The 25,082-nt window shown below is 45.1% G+C and overlaps 1 protein-coding gene across 1 annotated transcript; it reads right to left on the reverse strand.

Moving 5' to 3' along the window:
- Positions 1–960: 960 nt before the first annotated feature.
- On the reverse strand, positions 961–24,809 carry NPEPL1 (aminopeptidase-like 1). The gene is made up of 12 exons (XM_018574718.1): positions 24,602–24,809; positions 9,606–9,791; positions 9,243–9,413; positions 9,081–9,170; positions 8,897–8,978; positions 8,121–8,263; positions 7,258–7,335; positions 6,002–6,102; positions 5,148–5,271; positions 4,418–4,594; positions 4,117–4,227; positions 961–1,183 (listed from the first exon to the last, which is right to left on the reverse strand). The coding sequence occupies exons 1-12, from the start codon at positions 24,749–24,751 to the stop codon at positions 1,031–1,033; spliced, it is 1,566 nt and encodes a 521-aa protein (XP_018430220.1). The 5' UTR covers positions 24,752–24,809; the 3' UTR covers positions 961–1,030.
- Positions 24,810–25,082: the final 273 nt, after the last annotated feature.

A 25,082-nucleotide genomic window follows, 5' to 3' on the forward strand; every position in this document is an offset into this window, starting at 1 on the left:
ACAAATTTGTATAAAGATTGTAGTGCATTATGGGAGTGAGCTTGGAGTGGGGACTACTTTTGCCCCCCCATGGTCCCTGTGTTGTAAAGTAGCCCGCCCCCCTCCAGAAGGAAGGACAGTGTCAGCACCAATTCAGAGATGATTTGAGGATCTATGGCCGAGTGATACACAAATAAGAGACATTTCTGTGAATAGTGAAGGTAGGTACCTGAATGCATTTTTAAGATTTACATTTGGAGTTTAGTCACTTTAAATCCTGATTAAAAAAAAGCCAGCCTGAGATCAGTACATCTCTCTTTTCTCCATTATGGCTGATAAGGATGTGAGGCTTTCAGATCCTGGACACACAGGGCACTCGGAAGGTTCCTGGGACAGAAATGTGTATTTAGGTGACTGGCAGTACTTTACCTTCAGAATAATTGAACATAGTCTGCAACCCTTATCCTGTATGCCATTCCTGAGCTGGAACTGACATCACAAGTATTGGCCGCTGGGTAACACAACCTGGAGACCCAACTGGTTAATGTAACATTTCAATTCACTTCAAAGTAAACATTTTTAGATAGACACAGGGGGAGGTTTGTCCTGATTGGAATGAGAACACTGACAGGTTAACCTAAGTCAGCCATTGCAGTTTTCCTAAACCAGCTCATTTGTTACATTCAAAGATTCAGTGTACACAAATTCTATAAACACGTTATATATATCATGTATTCAAAACAGTTTTATTGAAAGCAGTAACTGGTGTATAAAGACATAGGGGAGAAGGATCTCTCACATAGTGGTGTCTGAGGGAGGAGGATGACACTGCACCAATACAATACCTGACTTCCCTGTTCCATGTAACTGTCAGCTATGACACACAGGCCTGAGACAGAAAAGTGAGAAGAGGAGGAGACCCGATTGGCACAGGTTTTCATTACCAAGTACGGTACACATGAAGGAGTAGTTGGATCAGACAGAAGGTCTGCCAGGCCCGGTCACATGGAATACACAAAGCACTATTCAGTGGTCACAGGTAAAGCTCTTCTTACACAAGACGCCTTCTTTTAGTATCACGTTCAGGGTTTTCTTCAACTTCATCCTCGCCCAGAGGGGAGACCATATTGAGTAGAGGGTCCTCCGAGGCACGGCCAAACAGGGAGAGGAGTAATGCCACCCCAAAACCTGTGGCCCTCTCACCCTGCAGAAAGAAGAGATAAAGTGAAACAAACCATTAAACCTTTGCTAATATTCCATGGATTAGGCATTTCCGTACGGCTTGTATGGGAATGTGAAATCCACTTCTAAATGCACCAATTCTGAATGATTTTACAATCCTTAAACAAAGGTCATAGATGATGGCTTGTATTTATTAGGGATTTCAGCAAACTCTGGTCCCTCAGTCTATATAGAAGTGTCTGTAATATGAACCATTCATGTGGTCACACAGCTACCCAATTCACTCGTACACTGGACAAATGAAGACTGTTTCCTATGAGTTACCGCAGACAAGTCACATTACAATTACAGACAGGTAGCCAAAAAGCAAGTTCAAGCTCAGTCATGGCAGTCCACATATTCCTACATGACAGCTTCCCTTTAAGCAACTTTTCTTTTTAAGTCTGTGTTCCTCTTACCAATTTCCCCATCACTTCCTGCCTGGTAACCTGTACTCCAGGTGCGGGGTAAATCTCTAATCAGAGGCAGACAGCAGAAACAATCCTACAAGGGTTCTAGTCCTTCTGTGCTCTATCCAAAACAAACACTACAGGATATTTGTCTCCTCAAATCTGTTTCTTGGAGTACACCGCAGGATGTTACATTATTGGAGTACACCGCAGGATGTTACATTATTGGAGTATACAGCAGGATGTTACATTATTGGAGTATACAGCAGGATGTTACATTATTGGAGTATACAGCAGGATGTTACATTATTGGAGTACATCGCAGGATGTTACATTATTGGAGTACACCGCAGGATGTTACATTATTGAACTATTAGATTGTGCAGTAAATCAATCAAACTAAACGGCGCAGCCCTGCATAACCCCTCCCAGCCTGCCTCAGTACAGATCACAGAATACAGAAGAGTTCAGTGTCTTCATCGTACATCACAGGACTCAGAGTAACTTCCTTGACCACTGGGACGTTTAAAAGGCAATCCAACAGAGGGGAGGACAACACAGTAAAGAACAGGAGCACAGCATGGCCAAGACATTACGCCTCAACCGTGAGCCCTGCTTGGGCTTGTAACCCGAGTCCTGGGGATGGAGGAAAGGAACTTCCACCAAAAAGGCATTTCCCAGTATGGGAAGGGTTATGTGGTCTAGATGCTTCTTGCAGGGGAAGTCCACCTGCCAGTATCTGAGCTAATGACTCCACCTCAGGTGGGCAGACAGGAGGCACATTCTGGAAATTTGGTGGAGGTCATCCATCAGTCCAATGCAAAAAATACCAGGTCATAGAACGTTTTCCTAAGTCACTGAGAACTTCAGGGTCTGTAAAAATGGATTTGGGGTCCCTAACCATAGGTTTAGACATACCATTATGGCGGCATGACTGACCTCGGTATGTAACAGCACATTATATAGCAGGCCCTTAAAGAGGATTTTTAAACCTCATGTCCGTGTGGACCATGAAATCCAGCACCGTCCTCTACAGGGACCATAAGGCTCTTGTTTAAACAAAGTCCACAATAGCTATCACCCATTTAAGGAAACCATCCTCAATAGGACATTGCTTGGCAAAGTTGTTTCGGTAGAATAACATTTTTCAAGGTGACTAGTCAAAGTTGCTATGTAATTAGGACTGGAGTCACCTTGAAAAACATTGTGAATGACCCCAGGCCAGTGCCCTCTAAGGGTCAATGTAAATGGCTGTAACTGTAAGCATGTGTGCACGGTGTCTACAAAAAGACAGAAATCGTGGCATAAGGGGAAATGTCAGGAGACAAGTCCTCCATGGGTGGGTGCAATCCTGCAAAGTGGACTCAGTCTTTCCTCCTTCTCCCCTTCCCACTCAAGGTGACCCATCATCTTACCCAGAAAATCTGACATCGCTGCTGAAAATTAATCTACAAATAGAAAAAGTGGTATGCCTAGAGGGAGATGGGGAGGACTTGACACTTGCAATGAGGGAGTCAAGCAGCATCACATGGTACTAGCAGTGAAAGAACTCTATTGTGGAGGTGCTGACCCTTGACCCAGAAAGTGTCTATGAGGCCCCCCAACTCACTAATCAGAAGAGTGCCATGTATTCAAACACTAGAAGGCAGGGATGACTCCGTATAGAGCAGTAGCGGTAGAGCAGCAGAGATTCAGCCCATGAGAAGTTAACCTGAGCAGCAGAAGCATGTTCCAGCAGGACGGCAAAGGGAATTTTCCCTAGAGTTAGCGTCAGGGCAAAATGGTGGCCACGTGAAAACGGTAACTGTGCAGGTGCTGTCCACATTAGCTCACCGCACGGAAAGGGCACCAATTTCACATTTTCCTGGAAAAACAAGAACCTACCATGTGGACCCAGGGGTCACACTGCAGCCAAAGTGGAGTGCCATAAGGGAATTAGCACCTCACTGGGGGGAATTAAGGCCGTGACACACTGCAGGTGAAGCAGCGCAGAGCGGTGGCGCGCTGCTGCCTTTGCGAGCAGTGTGTCATTTTCTCCTGGGCACCTCAGCTGGCGAGAGCTCGCGGAGCTGAGCGTGCCGAGATCAACAATTCCAACTTCAGCCAATCGGCTCGCGCGAATAAACCAGCGCGTTGGTATGCGACAGCTGGCTGGTTGTTACGGACGAGCCGATTGGCTGAAGGTGCAGTCAATCATCTGACTGCAGTCAGCTCACACACTGCACGCAAAGCTTGGCGTGCAGTGTGTCACGGCCTTTAATCCAAACTGGAGCAGACCGAATCTGGAACCGTTGTCCATGGCAACCAATCAGCATCTCTCTTCAGATTGTTCAGTTAAGCTTTGAAAATGAAAGCGACACAGATTTGCCACAGACACCTGCTCCAGATTTTGGCTGCTCCAGTTCCGATACTTTAAATTTCCCTTAATCTGTGCTGTGAAGTACAAATCAAAAAATAATATATTCTCCACAGATCTATAAAGGAGGATGTAGGAAATATCACTCACCGCATGAACAGGAGATGCAATGTCCACATGAACCCAGACTCCTGGCCAGTCAAATCCAATATGAGATGCGATAAAAAGTCCAGCACAAGAACTCTGAGCATTCTCTCGGTCCTGAAGAGGACATAAGACATTAGATAAGCGAGCAAAGAAGGGGTAAAAAAAAAAAAAAAGGGGGAAAAAAAAAAAAAAAAAAAAAAAGAACCCCCCGCAAAAAAAGGGGGAAAAAAAAAAAAAAAAGGGGAAAAAAAAAAAAAAAAAAAAAAAAAAGGACCTCTCCTACTCCTCCTATACCAGCACTTACCGCCACAGAGTTCTTCATATCTGCCACAGCCGAGGAGAACTCATTGAAGTGCAGCTCAGGGCAGTACACTAATGGGTGGACCAGGTCTCCACACTTCCTGCCTGCCTTCACACAGGCCATCTCCCACTCCTCACTGTTGGTGAGTACGGCAGCATGGTATTTGCCAGTAGCGATTCCCTGGAAGGTGCAAACAGGAAATAACAGGAGTTCAGGAAAGACAACATTAGAGGTACACATCTTCCCTATCACAACTACAGAGGACCAAGAACAATGGGGAACGTCAACACAACAACATGACCAGATGAGCCGCTTCTAACAGAAAGTGACTATTTCAGGGAACTGATCTGTGAGGTCACCACTTCTCTTCTCCCATGATCTTCCATTTCTCTGCAACTCCTTTCCATCAGACTTTCACCAACCCGTCATGTTTTTAAATGCCATCACACCAAGGTCCACCCTCTGACAGGTATATACCAACAATCTATACCTCAACGTGTGGCTTTCCTAGACCTAGATGATTCCATTACACAATCTACCAATTGTAGCTTTCCTTCTAGAGTGCAAGCTCTTCTGGGCGGGGTGCGTCATTTCCTATATATCCGCACTTTACACAACACTGCTGAAGACGGGGTGCTTTATAACCCCTCACCACTCAATCTAAAACACAACTAGAAGCTCTTTCCTTTAGATATACTTTCATCTGATCCATGTTGGCTGTGTGCAGTCTCACCTGAGCCCCAGTCAAGGTTGCCATATCCAGGATGATATCTGCGTTCAGATCCTTGCAGGCGTAGGAGACGCCGTCGGCTAGTACCAGTCTTCCCTCAGCGTCAGTGTTGTTTATTTCAACCGTTCTACAGGAGGAAGAGAAAAGGTGATTCTGATGAGAATATGCAGTACTCTAATAGTATTTCATATGTTATTGAACATAACAAAAAGGCCTCTCAGTCTACCATGTGAGTAGCAAGGTGATCAGTTACCACCATGCGGTACAATAATGCAGCCAGTCATAGTAGTACTTTATCTGAAAATGACAGGTGTCTAAAAATAGCTTCACACAGACACTTGGCTGCTCTAATGCATTGCAGGTAAACATAAAAGTGAACCTGTCATTGGCTTCAGTACTTGGAGTCTGTGACTGAGATGACGGAAGTCAGAGACAAGCAAGACAATCAGCACACTTATTCCAAGGCCAAACATTTGAAAACCTAAGTTAGGTACCTGGTAACTTATTTTCCAGGAATCGTCCAGGGATCCCAGGTGAAATTGAAAAATGAGGAACCTCCACCTATACCCAATAACAGAGCCTTATCAGGATTAACCCTAGTGGAAAAAGCAAAGCTCTTGCAACATAAGGGCAAAGAATATAACTGTGCAACCTAATTGGCAGTAATTGCTCCAGAAGGAAAGACCCAAGGCCAGCAATGGTTTCTCACATGACAGGTTCACTTTCAGCTTTGCTTGCCCCTGTGGTAAGCCTTGCCCACCTCTACCAAAACCTTCTCTGCCAAGTGTTTGGACACACAAAACCCCATGAACCCAGAACCCTGGCCCTCTACGAGATGGGGCTGCCGCTGAACTCACTTTCCAGAGTAAAGTAGATGAATGTCATCGGGCCGTGTGGCGTTTGGTCCAACAGAGTTCTCGGCCAAGCAAAACAAGGCATGGAGATTGTCCTTAAAACCCTGAAATAGTGGAGCAGAGACAACAAAGTAAATCATTGAGGCCTTTACACTTCCTGTCCAGACAGGAAACGACAATCACATTAAAGGTTGTGTCCATTGGCCCCTTCAGATAAGCCATCACACACTGGCAGATATCAGAATATTCGGTCAGCTCTGCAGATATACTCGAAGCTAGAGACCACTTCATCTCCACTGGTCAGACCGCCACCAACAGCAGGGAGAGGGGAAAGCGCAACTATACACCTGCAGAAAACAATACCCTGTACAGAGACAAATTATACAGGCCAATTCTGGAAAACCGTAGGTCCCCCTGCACTCCTTACAGCACTTCCGGTCCAAGTAGCAATAGTGGTGCTCGCAGTGACAATCACGGATGGCGCCGTGTACAAGAGTCCATGAAGGATAGAAATCACCAGCACTCAGCAAATGAAGTTCACAAAATGTCCATTTGGACTAAACGTCACACATCGCACATTCCAACGTTTCGGATCTCACATCTCTGCCCTGATGAAGGGACCCTGCATGGTCCCAAAACATTGGATTATGCGATGCGTGACGTTTAGTCCAAATAAATGGACATTATGTGAACTCCATTTGCTGAGTGCTGGTGATTTCTATCCTTCATTAACTATACAGACCAGGTGCTGCACTTCAGGGTTTTGGGGTATTTGGACCATGACAAAAATCTCTGCACTCTGTAAATGGGAAGACAGGTTGTCATAGTATCTCCAGCCGGTCACATCAACCTCTAAAGGGCTAGTACTGTCATCAGAAAACAGGACTGGAGAAGACTAGAAATGGAATGAAGGTCAATGTGATCAGATTTTGTACCAGGACTAAATGTTTCTAAACACTTACTTCTTAAACTGTCCATTTGATGCAACTGCGCTGTGAAAGATGCGAGCTCATCACTGAGACATTATTCAGACTGAGTGATGGGATCATATGGCCAGAATAGTCAGGACACCTCCCTTAGGGCTCATCCTTTCACAAATCAAAAGACTGCCGGGATTTGCCAGTAACAGCAGCACAAGTGTGACAAGTGTTTCCTGATACTCGGGGTGTGCAGCCAGATAACTGCAAGCGATTCTTCAAATCAGGAGCACTGCTCGCTTTTATAGAGACATCTATGGGAAGTCTACGTCAGGACTGTACCTGCTTCACTGTAGCTTTAAATGCCCCCAAGACTGCCGCCGCTCCACCGCAATCTCTCTTCATGCCGGGCATTGTGGTCTGTCATATAAAAAAGGAGAGAAAGTCGCATTACAGCAATCTAAATGTGACAATGGACTCAATTATCACAAGAACGGTCATCTCCATGTCAGAGAAGCGGGAAATCTTCCTCACTTCCTGTGACACTAGTAACCAAGACAGGAAGTATGTGTAAATCCCCGCAGGAAAAACGTCAACAGTGATAAAACAAGGAAAGCTCTGACCCTTCCCAAATCAAAGCTCCGGTTTTATTTCTCAGGGACTCTGCGCTAAAGTTACCAAAGTCCCACAGATTTGTCAGGAAGTGGCTGTACAATGGAGGGACACATGGAAGTGCTCTTCCTAATGTGTATGCCTGTAAAAGGACAGGAAGTGGCAGAGGATTATGAATGGGTTGCCTATGCACCACAACGCTCGGTACAGTATTACTGTGCATGGCCGTGTGCCACAATGCATGTGCGCTGGAGTGCCATTAACAATGAATGTCACCATAACACACAAAGTGCATGTTACCACAACGCACCTCAACAGCAAAGTGTAAATGGGCCCTAAAGGTGGGCAGAGACTTCCGGGTGTGTCATCACACAGGGTGGGGAACTTCCAGCCCATTGAAGCACACTGTAGCCCCAGGACTCTCCATGACTGTATACAAGGAGGTAGTGAGGTGGAAAGGGTCACGTCTCCCATTGATACTGTCTGCACGGACAATGCTGGAAGATCCCTTTAAAGGCTGTACAGACATTATTATTAGAAGGTGATCTTCTTAGAAAGATTTTCTCTTGGTACACAGGAAATGATCATCACACCTTTCCCTTGATGCTGAGTCCCCCAGTGTCATATACAATGCCTTTCCCGACCCAGGCAATGGTCTGCGTGGCACCTTCTGGTGTATGGCTCAGTATGACCAGGGCAGGCGTATATTCAGCAGCTTTACCAACACCGTATATTCCTGCAAGACAAAACCGCATTGTACAGATATACTAATCCTGATTGGACAGGACACCAGCTGCAGGTTTTACATTGAAACCAATCCCCACAAGCAGTATACAGACATCTCTGTACAGATCAGTCTATTCTACAAGGGCTTACATTGTAATGCAATACAACTAGGGATGTCCCGATAACACCAAGACCAAAAACTTCCCCTCATGTACTTCCCCATACCAATTACCACAAAGCAGCCACAGCAGCCCAATACATGATCCCCCCCACAGCAGCCCAATACATGATCCCCCCCACAGCAGCCCAACATCATGAAAATGCCTGGTACCGGCCCCAATACCGATACCAGTATCAGGACATCCCTAAATACAAGATTAAATTCCTCTTCAAACACTTCAAATAAAAATGACATAATCCAGCCAAAATATATGTCTCTGGGCTGTATTAAAGAGAACCTGTCAGTTTAGTACACAGCACTCCTTTACGAAATGCTGAGTGCGGGATGTCATCTGGCAAAAAGACTTTCTACTGAAGAGAACGGCTTATCGAAAAGAAGCAGCTCAGCGGCCATCTTGCTCCTCTGCTGCAGCCAATCAGAAGGATCCCCACTGGTCACTATTGGTTAGTGTACCGAACTTACCGCCAAACCCTCGATCCTTCAGCTCCTCCCCACGAATGATCAGAGGTATTATGCCCAGCTCCTTCCCCACGGCCGAGATCTCCTGCAAAATGTACAAAGATTTCTCAGCTCAAGTGTGGAGAGGCAATGCCAAATACAAACAGTCCGCGCGCGCACATGAGCCACTGACCAGGCATGTACTAACCTCAACAAAGTGGTCGGTATTCATCTCATTACAGGGGGTATCCACTATACGAGCCGCCAGTCTCACCCCTTCGGTGGCACTCTCGAGGCACTGGTACAGAAACAGACAGTTAGACAGGCCCACCCCTGGATGTGGCAGGGGCAGACAGTAAATTCATACTACCTTCAGGGTGGTGAACTCCATAGGCCCATTGCTCTGGCCAATCAACAGGAACTCCACAGTCACACTCTTCTTGTCTGCACGGCGGGAGGCGCTAGAGCGTCTGGTGAATAAGGGGAAGGCCCGAGCTATGGCACAGGCGCTGGCAAACACCTCGGAACGCTCACACACCATCTAGGATAGAGGACAGATAACCTGCATGGTCACTGAGTAATACCACATCTCACCAGCAGAGGGCGCTTCTCATGCCAACCACACAGCTAGGGCAAAAATTACTTCCCTCCTGACATTTATGGTCATTATGCAAGACTATTGTCCCCTCACATAGCAGTATACAGGACCGACATGACACCACACTTTACTTACAAGGATACATCTGTTTGCCCCTGGCTGGAGACAGTTCCGGATCAGGCGTGTAATGAAATGAGCTGCGGAAGGGGTGTTGTGGCGGCTGACGCGGGAGGGCAGAGCCGCTACTGTAGCCAGGTTGAGGTAAAGGGGACAGCTGTCTGTGGGGTTGGGGCTTAGAGAGCTCAGTCCCCCTTTCCATACCTGCGGAGAGATGACACAGAACTAACATTACACACAGACAACACATCACTGTCCTCAAAGAATTGTGCCAACTGGTACTCCCGTGTGCCCCGCACGCTTCTCACAGTCAGGAAGAAACAGGATCTGCTTGTGCTCCTTGCAGACTACATTAGAATAAGGACAGGACCGGTGAGCAAAGACAGGCGCCCCTGATACAGGTTATCTGTTCTTTCCCTGTAGGGAAGCTTTGCTATCGCATTATTTAGTGGGGGGGGGGAAGGGACGTATTTAAAGACCACAAAATCAGCTGTGTCCCCAATACAAAAAAGGAAGGAAGTAATAATGAGCAATTCCAAGGATCAGGTGAAAGCAAGCAATCAATGAGCCACTATTGATATCCACTGCAGATGTGCTAAAGACAATCACCACAATGCGAGTCCCCTATGATACTCTGCAGCCAGAAAGCAGACAGCACCTCACAGGGTCACCCATGTGTAATGAGCCCTCTCTCTGCTCTTTATACCACCAATCACACTCAAACATCTTTTCTTCCATTAGGTTTTCCATATGTGAGAGACTGGAAGAGCCAGATAGTGGGCGTGTTTGGGATCAGTTGTCCCAGATCACCAGATTATGGACAAAACCAAAGCACTGAGCAAGTAGACGCCCCCCTATGTATTTCAGAGGGGAGACATCCTTTAAAGGAAGTAGTAGGTATGGCGGCACTGTTCAAGGTCTGTAGCCCTCTACATAGCAGCCATACAGAGGGACTGGGACTCAGAGCCACATTGCTTTATCAGTAGTCCCCCCCACATACTGTCACCCTTCCATCCAAGCCAGAGCTGTGCAATTCTCAGGGCTCCAAAAGTGTAAATACACCCCCCAGGTTTGTATACAAAAACCTAACTTGAAAGCCACGTGCAGCTCTCTGCCAGGGCCCCTCGGCAGCCTGCAATGCCAAGGGGGCATCTCAGTGGCTTATTGAGGATTTGGGAACCAAGTTGGTATTTTTAGGAATACAAGGCGCACCCTGGAGCACTCCTCTTACATAGGATTCCTGCTTTTAGGAATGACATCCGTCTAGTCACTTTTGGGGGGACACACTGGCAGGTTTAGCTTACAATCTTATACTGGATCATAACATTCAGATTTTTAGCCCTCTTCAGGTAAACTGGCTGACCCAGGCAGTCTGTTCAGGATCATGATGTCACCGTCCCTTGTCCAATCAGTGGAAGCCTTGAACCCATTGAGAAAATGACTAGACGCTGTCTGAATGGCTGCTGTGTTTTCAGAGCGGAGGGGAAGTCGCTCAGCACAGCACCACACAGGACCTGGCAGATGACTGTCAGCACTATAGTAGCTCCGGGTAACTGCTCAGGTATGATATAGCAGATACACCGGGCCGAGCTGGACCAATGTCAGCCTACAGAATGTATCATACTACCAGTACCAGCTCCATATCCATCATGTATTACAGCCGAGCTGGACCAATGTCAGCCTGCAGAATGCATTATACCACCAGTACCAGCTCCATAGCCATCATGTATTACAGCCGAGCTGGACCAATGTCAGCCTGCAGAATACATTATACAAGGAGTTCAGCTCCATTATTTATGACAGGTTATATAGTGCTGACAATGTACAATCTAAGCTCCCCATTTCAAATGTACACACAAATACTGAGGCCAATGAACTGTTATGGAAAATTTTGCTTGGGCTGTGCGCACAAAACTCCTGTGCTAAAAGGCACACTTCCGGATATCAATGCGCGCAAAGCACAAACAACTCCGGCGCGCTTAAAAGCACGTTGTATTCAGCTCTTTGGTACAAGCGAATGAAGTACTTCTGTTAGTGCCAGGTAGAGCACAGGAGCTCCGGTTATTTATAAAAGGCACAAAAAGGATAACGCCCAGAGGGAGACGGCTTTACAACATCAGCCAATCAGCACAGAAAGTACACAGTTACATAATAAAAGAAAAAAAGGGAGCGCACCTACGTAGATGTGCAGAGAAACTTACATCACTCACTTCCGCTGGTGCACACAACCCTTGTTCTAATACACAGGAAACACGTGTCAAAATTCACGCCATTAGCCTATGTGCTGAGACATGTCCATTGCTCTGACCAGCCACATGCATGCGCATCCACCATCTTAGCCAGCATGGACCCCATTCAGTACTGCTCAGAGTGACCCGTATCTATGAAGATCATTCTAGTTGTTCTTACAGGTCTGAGACCATCTGCGGAGACATTACTAATGCGGTTGTCAATGAGCGGTACCAGCACACCAACAAGGCATGAATCAATGTCTTCTTATAAAAGCAGATCTGTATCCAGAAAAGGATAGCGCAGCCGCAACAGAGATAGAATACGTATCTCTCGTTATGCAGACTGCGCTTCGCTAATGTGTATAGACGTTCGCCAGCAATAGGCCCAGCGCATTGCACTTGATACTCACAAACCGGCAAACGCCCACACACACACCGCGAACACGTCTCTAAGCCCATGAGAAGGTTGAATACTGACGGTTTTACCGCTGATCCCCATTAACCCAAGTACGTTCTGCTAGAGCGTCCCTCGGCTGAATCCTGTCACATCTTTTCGTCCTGATGAAAGGACCCTGTGTGGCCCTGAAACATTGGCTTTTTTCATTGCGACGATCTGTCCAAATAAATGGACATATTGAATGATATTACTGAGTGCTGGCGATTCCGGTCTTCTGCCTTGTGTCTGCACGGCGCCATCCGTGGTCATCACTGAGTACCACTGTTTTACAGGTCGGGAGCGTTGTGAGGAGTGGGGAGGGACTTCCTATCTACCTACCTCGGTTGAATCTGACACAGGGAGACGGGTGACAATCTATAAAACATAAACACGCACATATCCTAGAATAAAATGTCCACATAATTCAATATAATAAAATTTCCACAACAGTCCCTCCTCTTGTCATACGCTCCCCCGTGTCCCTCGATGAATCTTGATCTTCTTCAGGACAAACAGGATGACTTTTCTCCCATATTGCACGATGTTAGAAACGACAAAGAGATCAATCTTGACACGTAGACTTTTGGCAAAGTAAGTGAATCTTGACTCGGAGGTTCTTCTCTCCGGGAGGTGGCTCAGAAGGAGATCATGATGTGGCGGGTTGTGTACTCCGTTGGTCGGCTCTGGATCCCTACCATCCCATACATGGGCTGGACTTCAGGATGTCTTGTCTCAGCGAAGAGGAAGTGGTCGTCCGCCTGGGCTTGGGTGACTCGATCGACCAGGCAACAGGGACATCTCACCACGGCATATAAAATGAATAGAAACAACAACATAAGTATGTATATCCCCTACTTCCTTCAGCCACGATCTTGATGGAGAACAAGAAATCCCCCGAAACTTCCCAAACCTTTTAAAGGATTCCAACCCTCATTAGCTATAGCTCCAACTCTGCCCTGCAAGAAGCTTTCAGAATGTTTATACTGCTAAAATAAACCGTTCTCTATTTATGAAAACAAGCAAGGATCTATAATTAAAAAGGAGATTCCCAACTTACTTCCATAAATCACAAAATAACTCGGGTTCATTTATTTGCGCTAACCTGAAGACAAGATTAATACAATAATGCGCAAAAATAGATATATTTATTAACTCAAAATCAGTGCAGAATAATAATCAATATAATTGGTGACAAAGAATATGGATCAAAAATTCCAATAATATAGATCACAGGTAATGTGAAAACTACAATGACAGAATATTATTCCAAAATATCAATGTAACAGATCTAAGTAACTCCTTACACGTAATTAGTAGCTTCTCAATAGCTCACAGAACATGGAAACAAAATGTTCAGATTTGACATGTGACCTCTCAGCAATAGATGTTCACAAGCTCCAATTCTACTTTAACAGAACATGGGCAAAATGTGTTATACCACGCACAGGACACCATGCACAGGACTGGCTAAGCCAAGAATGTATGTAAGGTAAAGACAAACCTCCAACCAGTTAAATTTTAAGTATACATCATAACTCAACCATTGACTAGAAACTGAAATCAGCTTCAATGAGATGATACATATTTGTGTATTTATCTCTGATTGAAAAAGAAACAATTCATACTGCAGTTAGAATTCTCTCCATTTAATCAGGAACTCGAAGGATGAAATGGTCTAGTTAGATGTATATGGCTAGTCAATTGCCTACAGAAAAATATAGACATGTACAGTGGGGCAAAAAAGTATTTAGTCAGCCACCAATTGTGCAAGTTCTCCCACTTAAAGATGAGATGAATCTCATGATAACCCAGTCTGGCACCATGGCCGGTGCTCATCTTGTGTTGGTTGTCTGGGACCCCACAATTTACTACCTGGGAAGGTATGTGCTAAGACTCTTAACATTTTCTATGAGAATCTTCAACCAGGAATAATGAACTTGCATTCACCTCATGGCAGACAAACAAAGAATGGGCATGCTATATACAACGTTCGTACATGCCAATACGAACGTTGTATATAGCATGAACAGCTGCCATTGCTGGGGTAGAATGGCTAGGGGGGGGGATTTAGAGCACACACAGCAATTGGTGCTGTTTGCTGCCTTAGCTAGCTGGGGGTGCATTTTAAACAAAAGGTTAGAATACAAATACACTAAAATACACCAAGCTAAACAAATAAACAAAAATTATACCCCACATTCTTTGACGTAGTTGAGCAACTTCTTGCAGTGACTGGTGTGGACCCAGTTGTCTCATGCTTTGAGCTTCAGGAGAGGTTGGCGTTGTCAGCTGCACCTGGAATGGTCCAAGATATCTCAGCTCTAGTCCCGTCCTCGAATGTATTTTTAGCACGACCCAATCACCTAGTTGAATAGAATGAACAACGTTTATTGAGTCTGGGTCCGGGAGAGACTCCCGAACCCAGCGGTGGACTTCTTGGAGCTCCCTTTGCAGAGACTGCACATACCCCGACAGCTGCGAATGTAAAAACGACAGCTGTTGAGGGCAGTACAATCCCATTTTAGGAGGACTCTCAAACAAAAACCTTGTGGGGCTGTTTAGTGGCATTCCTGACGGAATAAAGGGCTATAGCGAGACAGTCAGGCCATGGTTTCCGAATATCGGCCATGATTTTTGAGATCTTGTTCTTAATGATCCCATTAAGAAGTTCAACCTTACCACTGCTCTGAGGATGATACGGGGTATGTAATCCCTGGTTGACATGAAGAGCTTTACATACCTCTGCAAAAATCTGACTCAAGTTCCATCAAAGAAAAGGCAGTCGTGGTGGTGGCAGTCGTGGTGGTCCTCGACATGATTCCCTACTAGGTTGGAAAATTGATTAGAAGTTGAGAGGTTAGAATGGTTAGCAAAAGTGTGAAAATTGGTCATTTTTCACACCATTATCTCCCCCCTTCTCTTCGTCCTTAATAACAGGAAGAAGAGACGCTGGGTTCAAAATGGTGCATCTGCTGCCAGGTTGACTTAGTCAACCTGGCAGCAGAGAGGTGTTTTGTCTGGCCCTGATTTAGGATCTCCTGCACCGAAAGGAGATTATAGAGGGCCAAAGGGGAGTCAAAGACTATTTCACCTACTTTTTGTAAAAACAAGTTTTAATAGTACCGTGCAGGCGGCCACTGCTCGTACACATCCCGGTGAGCCTCAGATGACTGGATCTAGGGCAGTCGATGGGTACATGATGGGTCGGTACCTGGACCCGTGTAGTTGGGTCAGTACTCCAGTTGCTTGGCCCTGATTTTAAATGGCAAAAAAGATAGAAGGGGAGGTCATAGTTGGGCAGACCTAAGGCAGGTGCTCCGGAGAGTTCCGAGTCAAATCCTGTAGGATTGACCAATTATCGTCTGACAATTGAAAGGGTGTTTCTGATGTCAGCTGGTAAAGGGGTCCCAATTTGGATGAGATGTTAAGTATCCAGTCTCTGCAGTAGTTGACAAGTCCGAGGACGGGTGTTTTTAGGTCTCTGCAGTTCATTCAATGTCTGGACTTTCTGGGTAGTCTGTAGAGACACTGTCTGACCTGCGAGACCCACAGTGGGTGTAGTCTCCCCAGAGATGGGAACCTTGCCTCTGAGATCTTTGGATCTCAAAACAGTTCGGGCTGCACTGGTGTCAATGAGGCAAGGGAGGAGATCTGTTAGTTCCTTGATGAACAGGTTGAAATGGCTGACACCGATTTGCCAACAACCTATGAAGAATCATAGCCGTTGCTGAAAATCCCTACAACCGAAGTTATTGGATCATCTCGAATGAACTGCCACTTACCGTTGGGTCTGTCAGTTCCGTTAGGGCAGTCACACTCTAGATGTCCTTCCTTTCCACAGCTGTAACAAGCCCTGGTTTTCCAGCGTTGTATAATTAGCAGTAGCTGGAGGAAAAAAAGCCCCAGATGTGGCAGAAGGGAGACTGATGGAGAGAGTTAGTTTGAGGTGAAAGTGTTGTCAGTGTCAAAGGTTACACTGTCTGGTGGAGAGAAAAGTGGTAGCTGGCGAGAGAAGAGTAGAGTTAATTGCATTGGAGACAGCAGAAACATCAGAAAAAAACTACAACAGATCTAGTCTAGGTGGATCCAGCCTGCCTCAGCAGTGAGCCCAGAAAGAGCTTCTTGGGCCAGGTGTACATAGTGTGGTTCTTCCGGACTGAAACCACCTCCTGTATACCCTGCCGGTTTACCAGTATAGACTTCTGAAGCCACAGCTGAGCTACATCTAAAGTCTTTACTGCCCGGAGCCTGCGTGTACAGAGGGATACCCCAAGCGGTACCATCTATATCATCCTCTAAAGGGGTTCCCCGGCCTTCGCCCCAAAAACCAGACTTCATGTACTATGCAGCCGTCTGACTGTGGGAAGCCTCGCTTACCTTCGCTTGCATTGATGGCCCATTGCGATTCGAATCTGCATTTCGTCTTACCCCTGTGTCCAGGGAAACCCCTTGCACCAATTTAGGAGAGCACCGCCTGGTGCCTATTCTCATGGTGGACTACAACCATTATAGTACCCCCAACTAGAAACCCTAACCAAGGCAATGTGTACGTTACTTACCCAACATGGTAACGATTACCCCCTGAATTGTGTCACTACTCCTCACAGTGTATGCGTACACAAGTGTATTCCCTGCCCCTTCGCACGGTGCGCCGTCTACTGCTGTATGACCTCGTCTGTGACGAGAGGACGGTGGAGCCCGATGAGCAGCTTCCCGGCGGTTGTAATTACACGGCCGGAGGGGAGCTTTACAGTGAAGCGATCGGGCGTCTGTATAGACGCTCGATCGCTTGTATTAGCAGCTGTCACTACCGTTGCCGGCCCCGAGATCCGTTGTGCCCGATGCGGCTGGGACCGGCACAGCTCTGTGACAGGAGATCAATATACGAACTCCCTTGAATCTCCTCTCAGTCCCCGAATGCAGGAAGTGATGTATATTACACCACTTCCTGTCACTCTCCAGCTACAGAAGCTGATGAAGCCGATCTCTGCTTCATCAGCTTCTCTGGGGGTCCCTAGGTGACAGAGGTCTTGGAGACCCCTGATGTCTCCATAAAGAGGACCGGTCATGTAAACGGTCATGTAAATTGGCTATCACGAAGGGGGCTTCTTAGCCCCCATTTAATAGCCATAAAGTGGTGTGTAAAAAAGAAAAAATATTTTTTAATTTTTTTTTTTAAAGTCCCCGCCCCCCACATACTCATGCAGATATGAGTCGGGTGCGCCTACGTGGCGAAAACGACTATTGCGCCTATTGTGCCGCATATGTTACATATCGCCGCAAACGTTGGAGTGAGAGCAAACATTTTAGAGCCATTAATCACTCGTAACACTAAACTGATGAGCAGTAAAAGCATTTTAATCGTCGCCTATGGGCGTTTTTTGCGATTTTGCGGGTGCACACAATTTTAAGGCTTGACATGTTTGGTGTCTATTTACCCGACGTGACCCCGACTTATGTTTTACCAAAAATATGGTTAAGAATAAATGTTTTACAACATAACGTAGGGAAACTTTTATTTTTTTACATTTACGGTACATTTTTCATTATATAGTAAAAAAAATAAAATAACCCCCCTTCCCCCCCTATGGTGATCATATACCTCCAAAAGAAAGCTCTGTCCCCAAAAAATGTTAACAAATTGCAAGGCTATAGTCCGGTCGGGTGCTGACTGGTGACATTTTTGACTGACTGGTGACACACCCTAAAATTATTCTAGCCCCGTGTATGACCCTACACTTGCTTCGCCAAACAAACTGCACAGCACACTGAAATCCTCTTTCTCTACAGAACAATGTGGCTAATATGTCAGAATGTTTACTCTGATAGAATAAACACTTCTCGATTTATGAAAATAGGTCAGGATCTGGAATCACAAATCAATCACAAATTTCACAAATCAACAAAAATAACTCGAGTTCGTTTATTTGCAATGACCTGAAGACAAAATGAGTACAATAGCGTGCAAAAATATATATATTAACTAAAAATCAGTGCAAAATAATAATCAATATATAATTGGTGATAAAGAAATAAACTTGATCAAAGTTTCAATAATATTGATCAACACAGATAATGAGAAAAATAAAACCAATGGATATTATTTCAAATATAAATGAAAACAAGACTAAGTAACTCCTGGAATGAAATTAGTAGCTTATCATTAGCTCAACAGAACATGCAGAGCCAACAGATATTCACCGGCTCAAATATATACTGCGCAAGAACTAACTTGTTATATCATGCACAGAACTGGCTATTAGCCAAGAATATATTTAAAGACAAACTTCCACTAAGATTTTAATTTTAAGTATACATCACAACCACACCATAGACTAGAAACTGAAATCAGCTTCAAAGAGATGATGTATGTATATTTCTCTCCCAAGATTGGAAAAGAGATTGTTCATACTGCAGTTAGAATGATCTAAATTCAAATCTCGATGCTACCGTGTTTCCCCGAAAATAAGACACTGTCTTATATTTTTTTTGGCTCAAAAAAACCAACTAGGTCTTATTTATTTTTTTAATGTACAACAATCCCCACTTATTCATGTACAACAGTCTACATGTATTCATGTCCAAAAATATGGTGATCAGGGCAATCAGGGGTGCTGTACCTTTCCTAATTTGCTAACCAATCGCTGGCCAGAATGAGGGAAGCGCGCTTTCGCTATCGATTCCTCACAGGGGGAGTGCATTTGGTATCACTCTGCCTGTAACAGGAGGCGGCGCTATAGAGGAGGCATCGGCTTATGCGGCTCTGCTCCCTCCAGTGCCGCCTCGCTTCCTCGAGCGCTGGCTTCGTTGGCACCGCTGATTCTTTCCTGCCTCTCCCGCGGCTCTTCAAGTTCCCCCTTATGCCACCACCGGCCCTGGGAATGGTCATAACTAGGTCTTTTTTTCGGGGTAGGTTTTATATTTTAGCTATTCCCAAAAATAGTACTAGGTCTTATTTTCGGGTTAGGTCTTATTTTCGGGGAAACAGGGTACTAGGACCAAATGGTCTAGTCAGATGTATATGGCTATACAATTGCCTGCAGGTCAATAAGAATGTATACTTTACCTAAAAGTGCACAATCTTTTGTCTGAGAGATGTCAGCTGTGTGTCAGTTCCCCTGGTCAGCCCGTCAATCAGCTTCAGATCTCCACCTCTCCAGCATTATGATGCCTAACACGATCCCTGTAACTACCAGAAGAGGGCAATATTGGACCAGAAATAATCTGGACTTTCTGTTTAAAACTCCAACATTATTCTATAAGATTGAAGCAATTTGCTGACACATTGGTTAACTTAAAATCCTTCACTGATACAACATTATACCCACATAGCCGAATTATTTGTACTAAAAACATAAAAACACATCAAATTGATAAAATATGCCAATAGGTTTCAGTAAGTATAACCACACAATATATAATGAATATAGGTTGAAATATATATATATAATCAATATAAATTGGTAAGCCGTATTAGTCCAGCAGACAAGATGTCAAAAAAAGACAAACTTAGTATTGCAGTGTGCAAAGATACCTTTTTTATTGGACTAACACAATATATAAAAGACAAGCTTTGGAGAGTGAACCTCTCTTGTTCTTCAGGTCAGAAGCAATACTAAAAGCTTTTGTCCAGAACTCCTAAACTTAAGTTCCATCTAGATCTGTTACAGTACAAAATGGCTTTCATGTGTAGAAGAACATGTATAGGCCTTATTGTTCAATTCTTTTAGCCTCAAAAGTTCTGACATGTCTCAAGACACAAAGAACGGGGATAGCCTTCTACTGTCTGTGTACTAGTTGTACGATGTCTCACGACAACACCTGAATCACCGTCACACAATGAAGAAACTCCTCTAAAAGGTGCCCATACACCTTACGACCATCGCAAGACTTTTGTCTTGCGATGGTCGTATGCTCATTACACTAACAGTCTGGCCGTAAAGAAATAAAAATTGACTATTTGCTGCAGAAAGCAATTCTAAACCATAAAGAGCGTTATTCTCGCTTGCGGAATCCGCCGAAAGTAAAATATAAAAAGAACGTTTTAAAACCGAATCCTTTCTTTTCTACCGCAAACCAACAGCAATGCGATACTACACAAAACGCGGCTAATGCTAATCAAAGCAATGGGGAAATGAATTATCCTCTGAGAAACGAAAATGCCCAAACAATAAAAATGGAGAAAACCCACCACTAAAAGCAGACTCTCTACCAGAAAAACTCACAGCTAAAGTTAGTTTTTTTATATATTGAAATTCAGTAAAATGTAAAAAAAAAAAAAAACTTCACTTAAAATTCAACACAGAAACCGCAATAGCTTTACTGAAATTTGATTTCAGTATAAAAATACAAAAATAGCTAAACCCGAAACAATTGAACTCACTAAAAACAAAATGGCAGTTGAACAAAATACAAAACAAAATGGCAGCTCAAACACGTGGCCCTACACACGCATAGGAAAACAAAAAGGTGCTTGCACCACGTGGACTCCAGAGGAACAACAAAATGGGGTCTCCAAAATCCAACAACAGAATAAAAACAATCTAAACCAGCGAGTTCAACATTAGGCAAAACAGTTTCTCTATTCTCTGCGTTGCACCCCTGAAATTGGAGCAATTTCCACTCCGCGATGATTTACATGCTCAGGCGCCATTCACACTGAGCGGATTGCCGCGCGATATTGCGAAAAGTCGCCGGCCAATGATTTTTAATGGAGCCGTCTTAATGTACAGCTCGCTGTTGCTTCAACAGGACCCTTTTTCCCGCGGATGTCACGCAATTTTTCTATTTTTTTTTAATGCTGCCCGACTGAGGCCGCGCTATCGTCGCTGGAACATCGCCCCCAACCAGTCGCGCTATCCCGGCCGTGCAGTAAGGCATGTCGCTCAGTGTGAATGGGGCCTAACAGTATAAAAATCCTCTCAAAGCGGTTTCTCCCGAATAAAATCTAACAAAGCCAACATTCCGCCTCTACAAACCAAAATCGCCTCTTTAAACGCAAAATGTACAATGTCTCCACCAAGTACCCTCAAATCTGCACAAAACCTAAATGTTTTACACCCCAAGAATAAATCCAATGTAAAAATGGACTCATTCCACTCAACACTGAACTTCACCAAAACATTTTAAAAAAAGTTACACAAAAACAGAGAAAAGTTACAACAAAACAAAATACCCCGGGCACAGACAGACCCCTAAGCAAAAACAAATTACTTTCAATAGACACCAAAAAACTCAGTTAACAGTGAATCGGCTCCACCAAAAAACAAAATTGTTAAAAACCGCAATAATAGTACTAAAACCCAATAATTATTATACTTGAAATATAAAATTCACCACAAAAACAAAATGGTGGCATGAGATCTAGTAAAACACAAAGGATACACTAAAAAAAAAAAAAACACACACACTCACACACACACACACACACGTTCTAGCGCATAGAAAGCAAAAACCACATGGATTTCACACTAGACGTTAGACGCACTATAATATCCACACGGCGATCGGCACTATGAACAAACCCAGCCACAACAATGTTACGTCATTCAATCTCTGCCGCACGTTTAAAACATCAACTAGCACACTCCATGCATAGCGTCATGTTATACCACAGGAATGGTTTTACATTTCACATAAACCCCGTACACAAACCCTCTAGGCTGTATTGGCCAGGGGTCTATAGATGACAGTAATATAGACTATCCCCAGCCAATACACATATCCCTCCCAGTACAAACCAATCCCCATCCGTATACACAGGGAGTGAAAACCCAAAAGGGTTCTTTTGCTGAGCGGAGTTACCTGCAACAGCGAGCACAGAGACCAGACGCAGGTTCTAGGACAACAGAAAATGGCAAACACTGAAATAGAGTTACCAAACTTTGCCGCCCTTTTTCCTGTCCCAAAACCCACCTCCCCCTCTCGGCTCGCTGTGCTGGAAACTGCCATCAGCTCCTATGGACCAGGCTCGCCATCCGTTATTGAAACTTCCGCTTGGGCTGTGCGCACAAAACTCTTCTGCGCCAAAAGGCACACTACCTCCTCATGTATCACTGGCCCCTCCCTTTAAGATTGTAAGCCCTCCGGGGCAGGGCCCTCCTTACCATCTTGTATTGTGATTGTAATGTCTTCCTTATATTGTAAAGCGCCGCGCAAACTGTTGGCGCTATATAAATCCTGTATAATAATAATATCAATGCGCGCCAAGCATAAACAATTCCGCCGCACTTAAAAGCACGTTGTATTAAGCTCTTTGGTACGAGCGAATGAAGTACTTCTGCGAGTCAGACAAGATGCTGCTTCAAGCTGGAGACTCGGAGTGGAAGTCCTGACTAGCACAGGAGCTCGGTTTTAGTTATTGGGCAACAAAGGATAGCGCCCAGAGGGAGACGGCTTTACAACATCAACCAATCAGCCCAGAAAGTACACATGATAAAAGAAAAGGGGAGCGCACCTACGCAGAGAAACTTACATCACTCACTTCCGCTGGCGCACGCAAATGCGCGCACCCTTGTTTTAAACACAGGAAACACGTGTCGAAAATTCACGCCATTAGCCTATGTGCTGAGACATGTCCATTGCTCTGACCAGCCACATGCATGCGCATCCACCATCTTAGCCAGCATGGACCCCATTCAGTACTGCTCAGAGTGACCCGTATCTATGAAGATCATTCTAGTTGTTCTTACAGGTCTGAGACCATCTGCGGAGACATTACTAATGCAGTTGTCAATGAGCGGTACCAGCACACCAACAAGGCAGCAGTGCAAACCACTGAGCCACAGTACCAAATTGGTTTGAATTGCAGAAAAGCTAGAAGAGTAACACCCTGAAATGGGTACAACAGAAAAAAAAACATTGACTTTAATCATCTCTGTAAAAAACAACAAAACTCTTACAGTCATCATGTTTCTGAACTCTCTCAGCTCAGCTTCCCTGAACTTCCTGTCCAGTACAATAATATCACAAGGGACATAGCAGCCCTAGCTTGGAGGAAGGGGAATGGCTTGGCTTGCTGTGTCTGGGGAGACACACCCAGCTTACTAGCACACAAGGGTGGCTCCTTAGGACCCTGCAAGGGAAAGGAGCCACCCCAATACATATCAGGACCAGTGCTCAGGGGACCAGCTGATTCTGCAGGAAAACTAAAACTTTTAAACATCAAGGCGCAGCGTCCACTAAGTGATTTCATCAGCATCTGAAATGGCTTACAAACATGTTGACTCTAATTATCACTTTGAAGTTAAGTTCTTCTTTGCAGATCCTGGAAAACCTTTTATAGAGGGGGGAGGGGGAGCAGGGGGAGGAGGAGGGATCAGAACTCCTGTCAGCTTATTATTGCCATCAGAGATGTCCTCTAACTTTCTGTCCTGGGGACATTTCACCAGACAAAAAGTGATAGCAAAGCTGACTGTGTTGCGGATGTTCCTTCACGTCCTGTCTAGTGAAGCCATTGGTGTCACTGGGACAGGAAATGAAGGTATATGTCTCTAGTGGAGCCCTGGATAGCAGTAGAGTAGCAGACGTTCTGCTTGGACAATCACTGGAACTCTGTGAGCCGCCATTGTCAGAGGAGACAGATTAGTGACCAGAGTGACTGTTACTGGAGCCGTCTATTCACAGGAAGTCAGAACCGCTACTGAGCCTTTCCACTGCCGTTAGCTGGGTGTTGCTGAATTGGGAGATCAGTATTGGTGGGGTATTGATGAATTAGGTGATCTGTATTGGCAGGGTATTGATGAATTGAGGTATTGGGAGGATTATTTAATTATTGGGTGATTGGTATTGATGTATTTGGTGATCGGTATTGGCAGGATATTAATTAATTTGGTGATCGGTATTAGAAGGATATTGATGTATTTGGTGATCGGTTTTGGAAGGAAATTGACGTATTTGGTGATCAGTATTGGTTGGGGTATTGATGAATTTGGTGACCTGTATAGGCAGGATATTGATTAAGTTGGAGATCAGTATTGGTAAGTTATTGATGAATGAGGCAAATCAGTGTATTCTCCAGGGCAAACAGAAATATGAGAAGACCTGTGGGGCCAATCACACTGACATGTAATAGAAAACAGGCCATGCTGGATTTTGGAGTAGCCGATTTCCATGTTGGTCAGTGTATTGGGGCCCTCAGTTACCATGTACATACATTTCCCAGTACACCCCCTGACCGAACACAGACACATGACAATGGCTGCCTGATGCGGCAGATTCGCTTCAGCAATTAAAACCTATCATCTTTCCAATAATCCTGTACACACTAGTCACCCAGCAACATCCAGGTGGTTGCCCTGGGTTACGTCTCTAGTGAATAAGCAGAGGCCTGCAGGAAACGTGCTCACCTCCTCAGTGACTCTGGGCTGCAGCTTCCCCCTCACATCGGCCCACAGCAGCCGCTGCAAGTTAGGTAGTTGTCCAAGGATAAGGATGGGCCTGGTCTGGGGATCCCCATCCCCGGCGCTCGCCTTGAACTCCAGCCGCACATTAGCCATGTCACAGTGCACTGTGTATCCTCCACCGGCGAACCAAACCTCGCTGTCAACTTCGGCTCCGCCCTTCCGCGCAGCAGCCAATGAGGCCTCATATACGTCTGACCACGCCTCTTCTTTCCTACAAACCCCGCCCTAGTCTCAGGACTAATCAACAAAAGGGTATTATTTGCGTTCCACGTGCAGTCCGGATATGCCTCCGGCCTGAAACACGCTCCCCAACATGAGTTCCACGTCTAGTATGAGAAGACACACGACCTCATTATAGCAGTGTACTATAGAGAACCGGTCACAGCTGGACCTGTGTGACAATCCACTGCTGACCCCTCCGTCT

Source organism: Nanorana parkeri, unplaced genomic scaffold, assembly GCF_000935625.1.
Source record: "Nanorana parkeri isolate BGI_ZX_2015 unplaced genomic scaffold, ASM93562v1 scaffold50, whole genome shotgun sequence".
NCBI lineage: Eukaryota > Metazoa > Chordata > Amphibia > Anura > Dicroglossidae > Nanorana > Nanorana parkeri.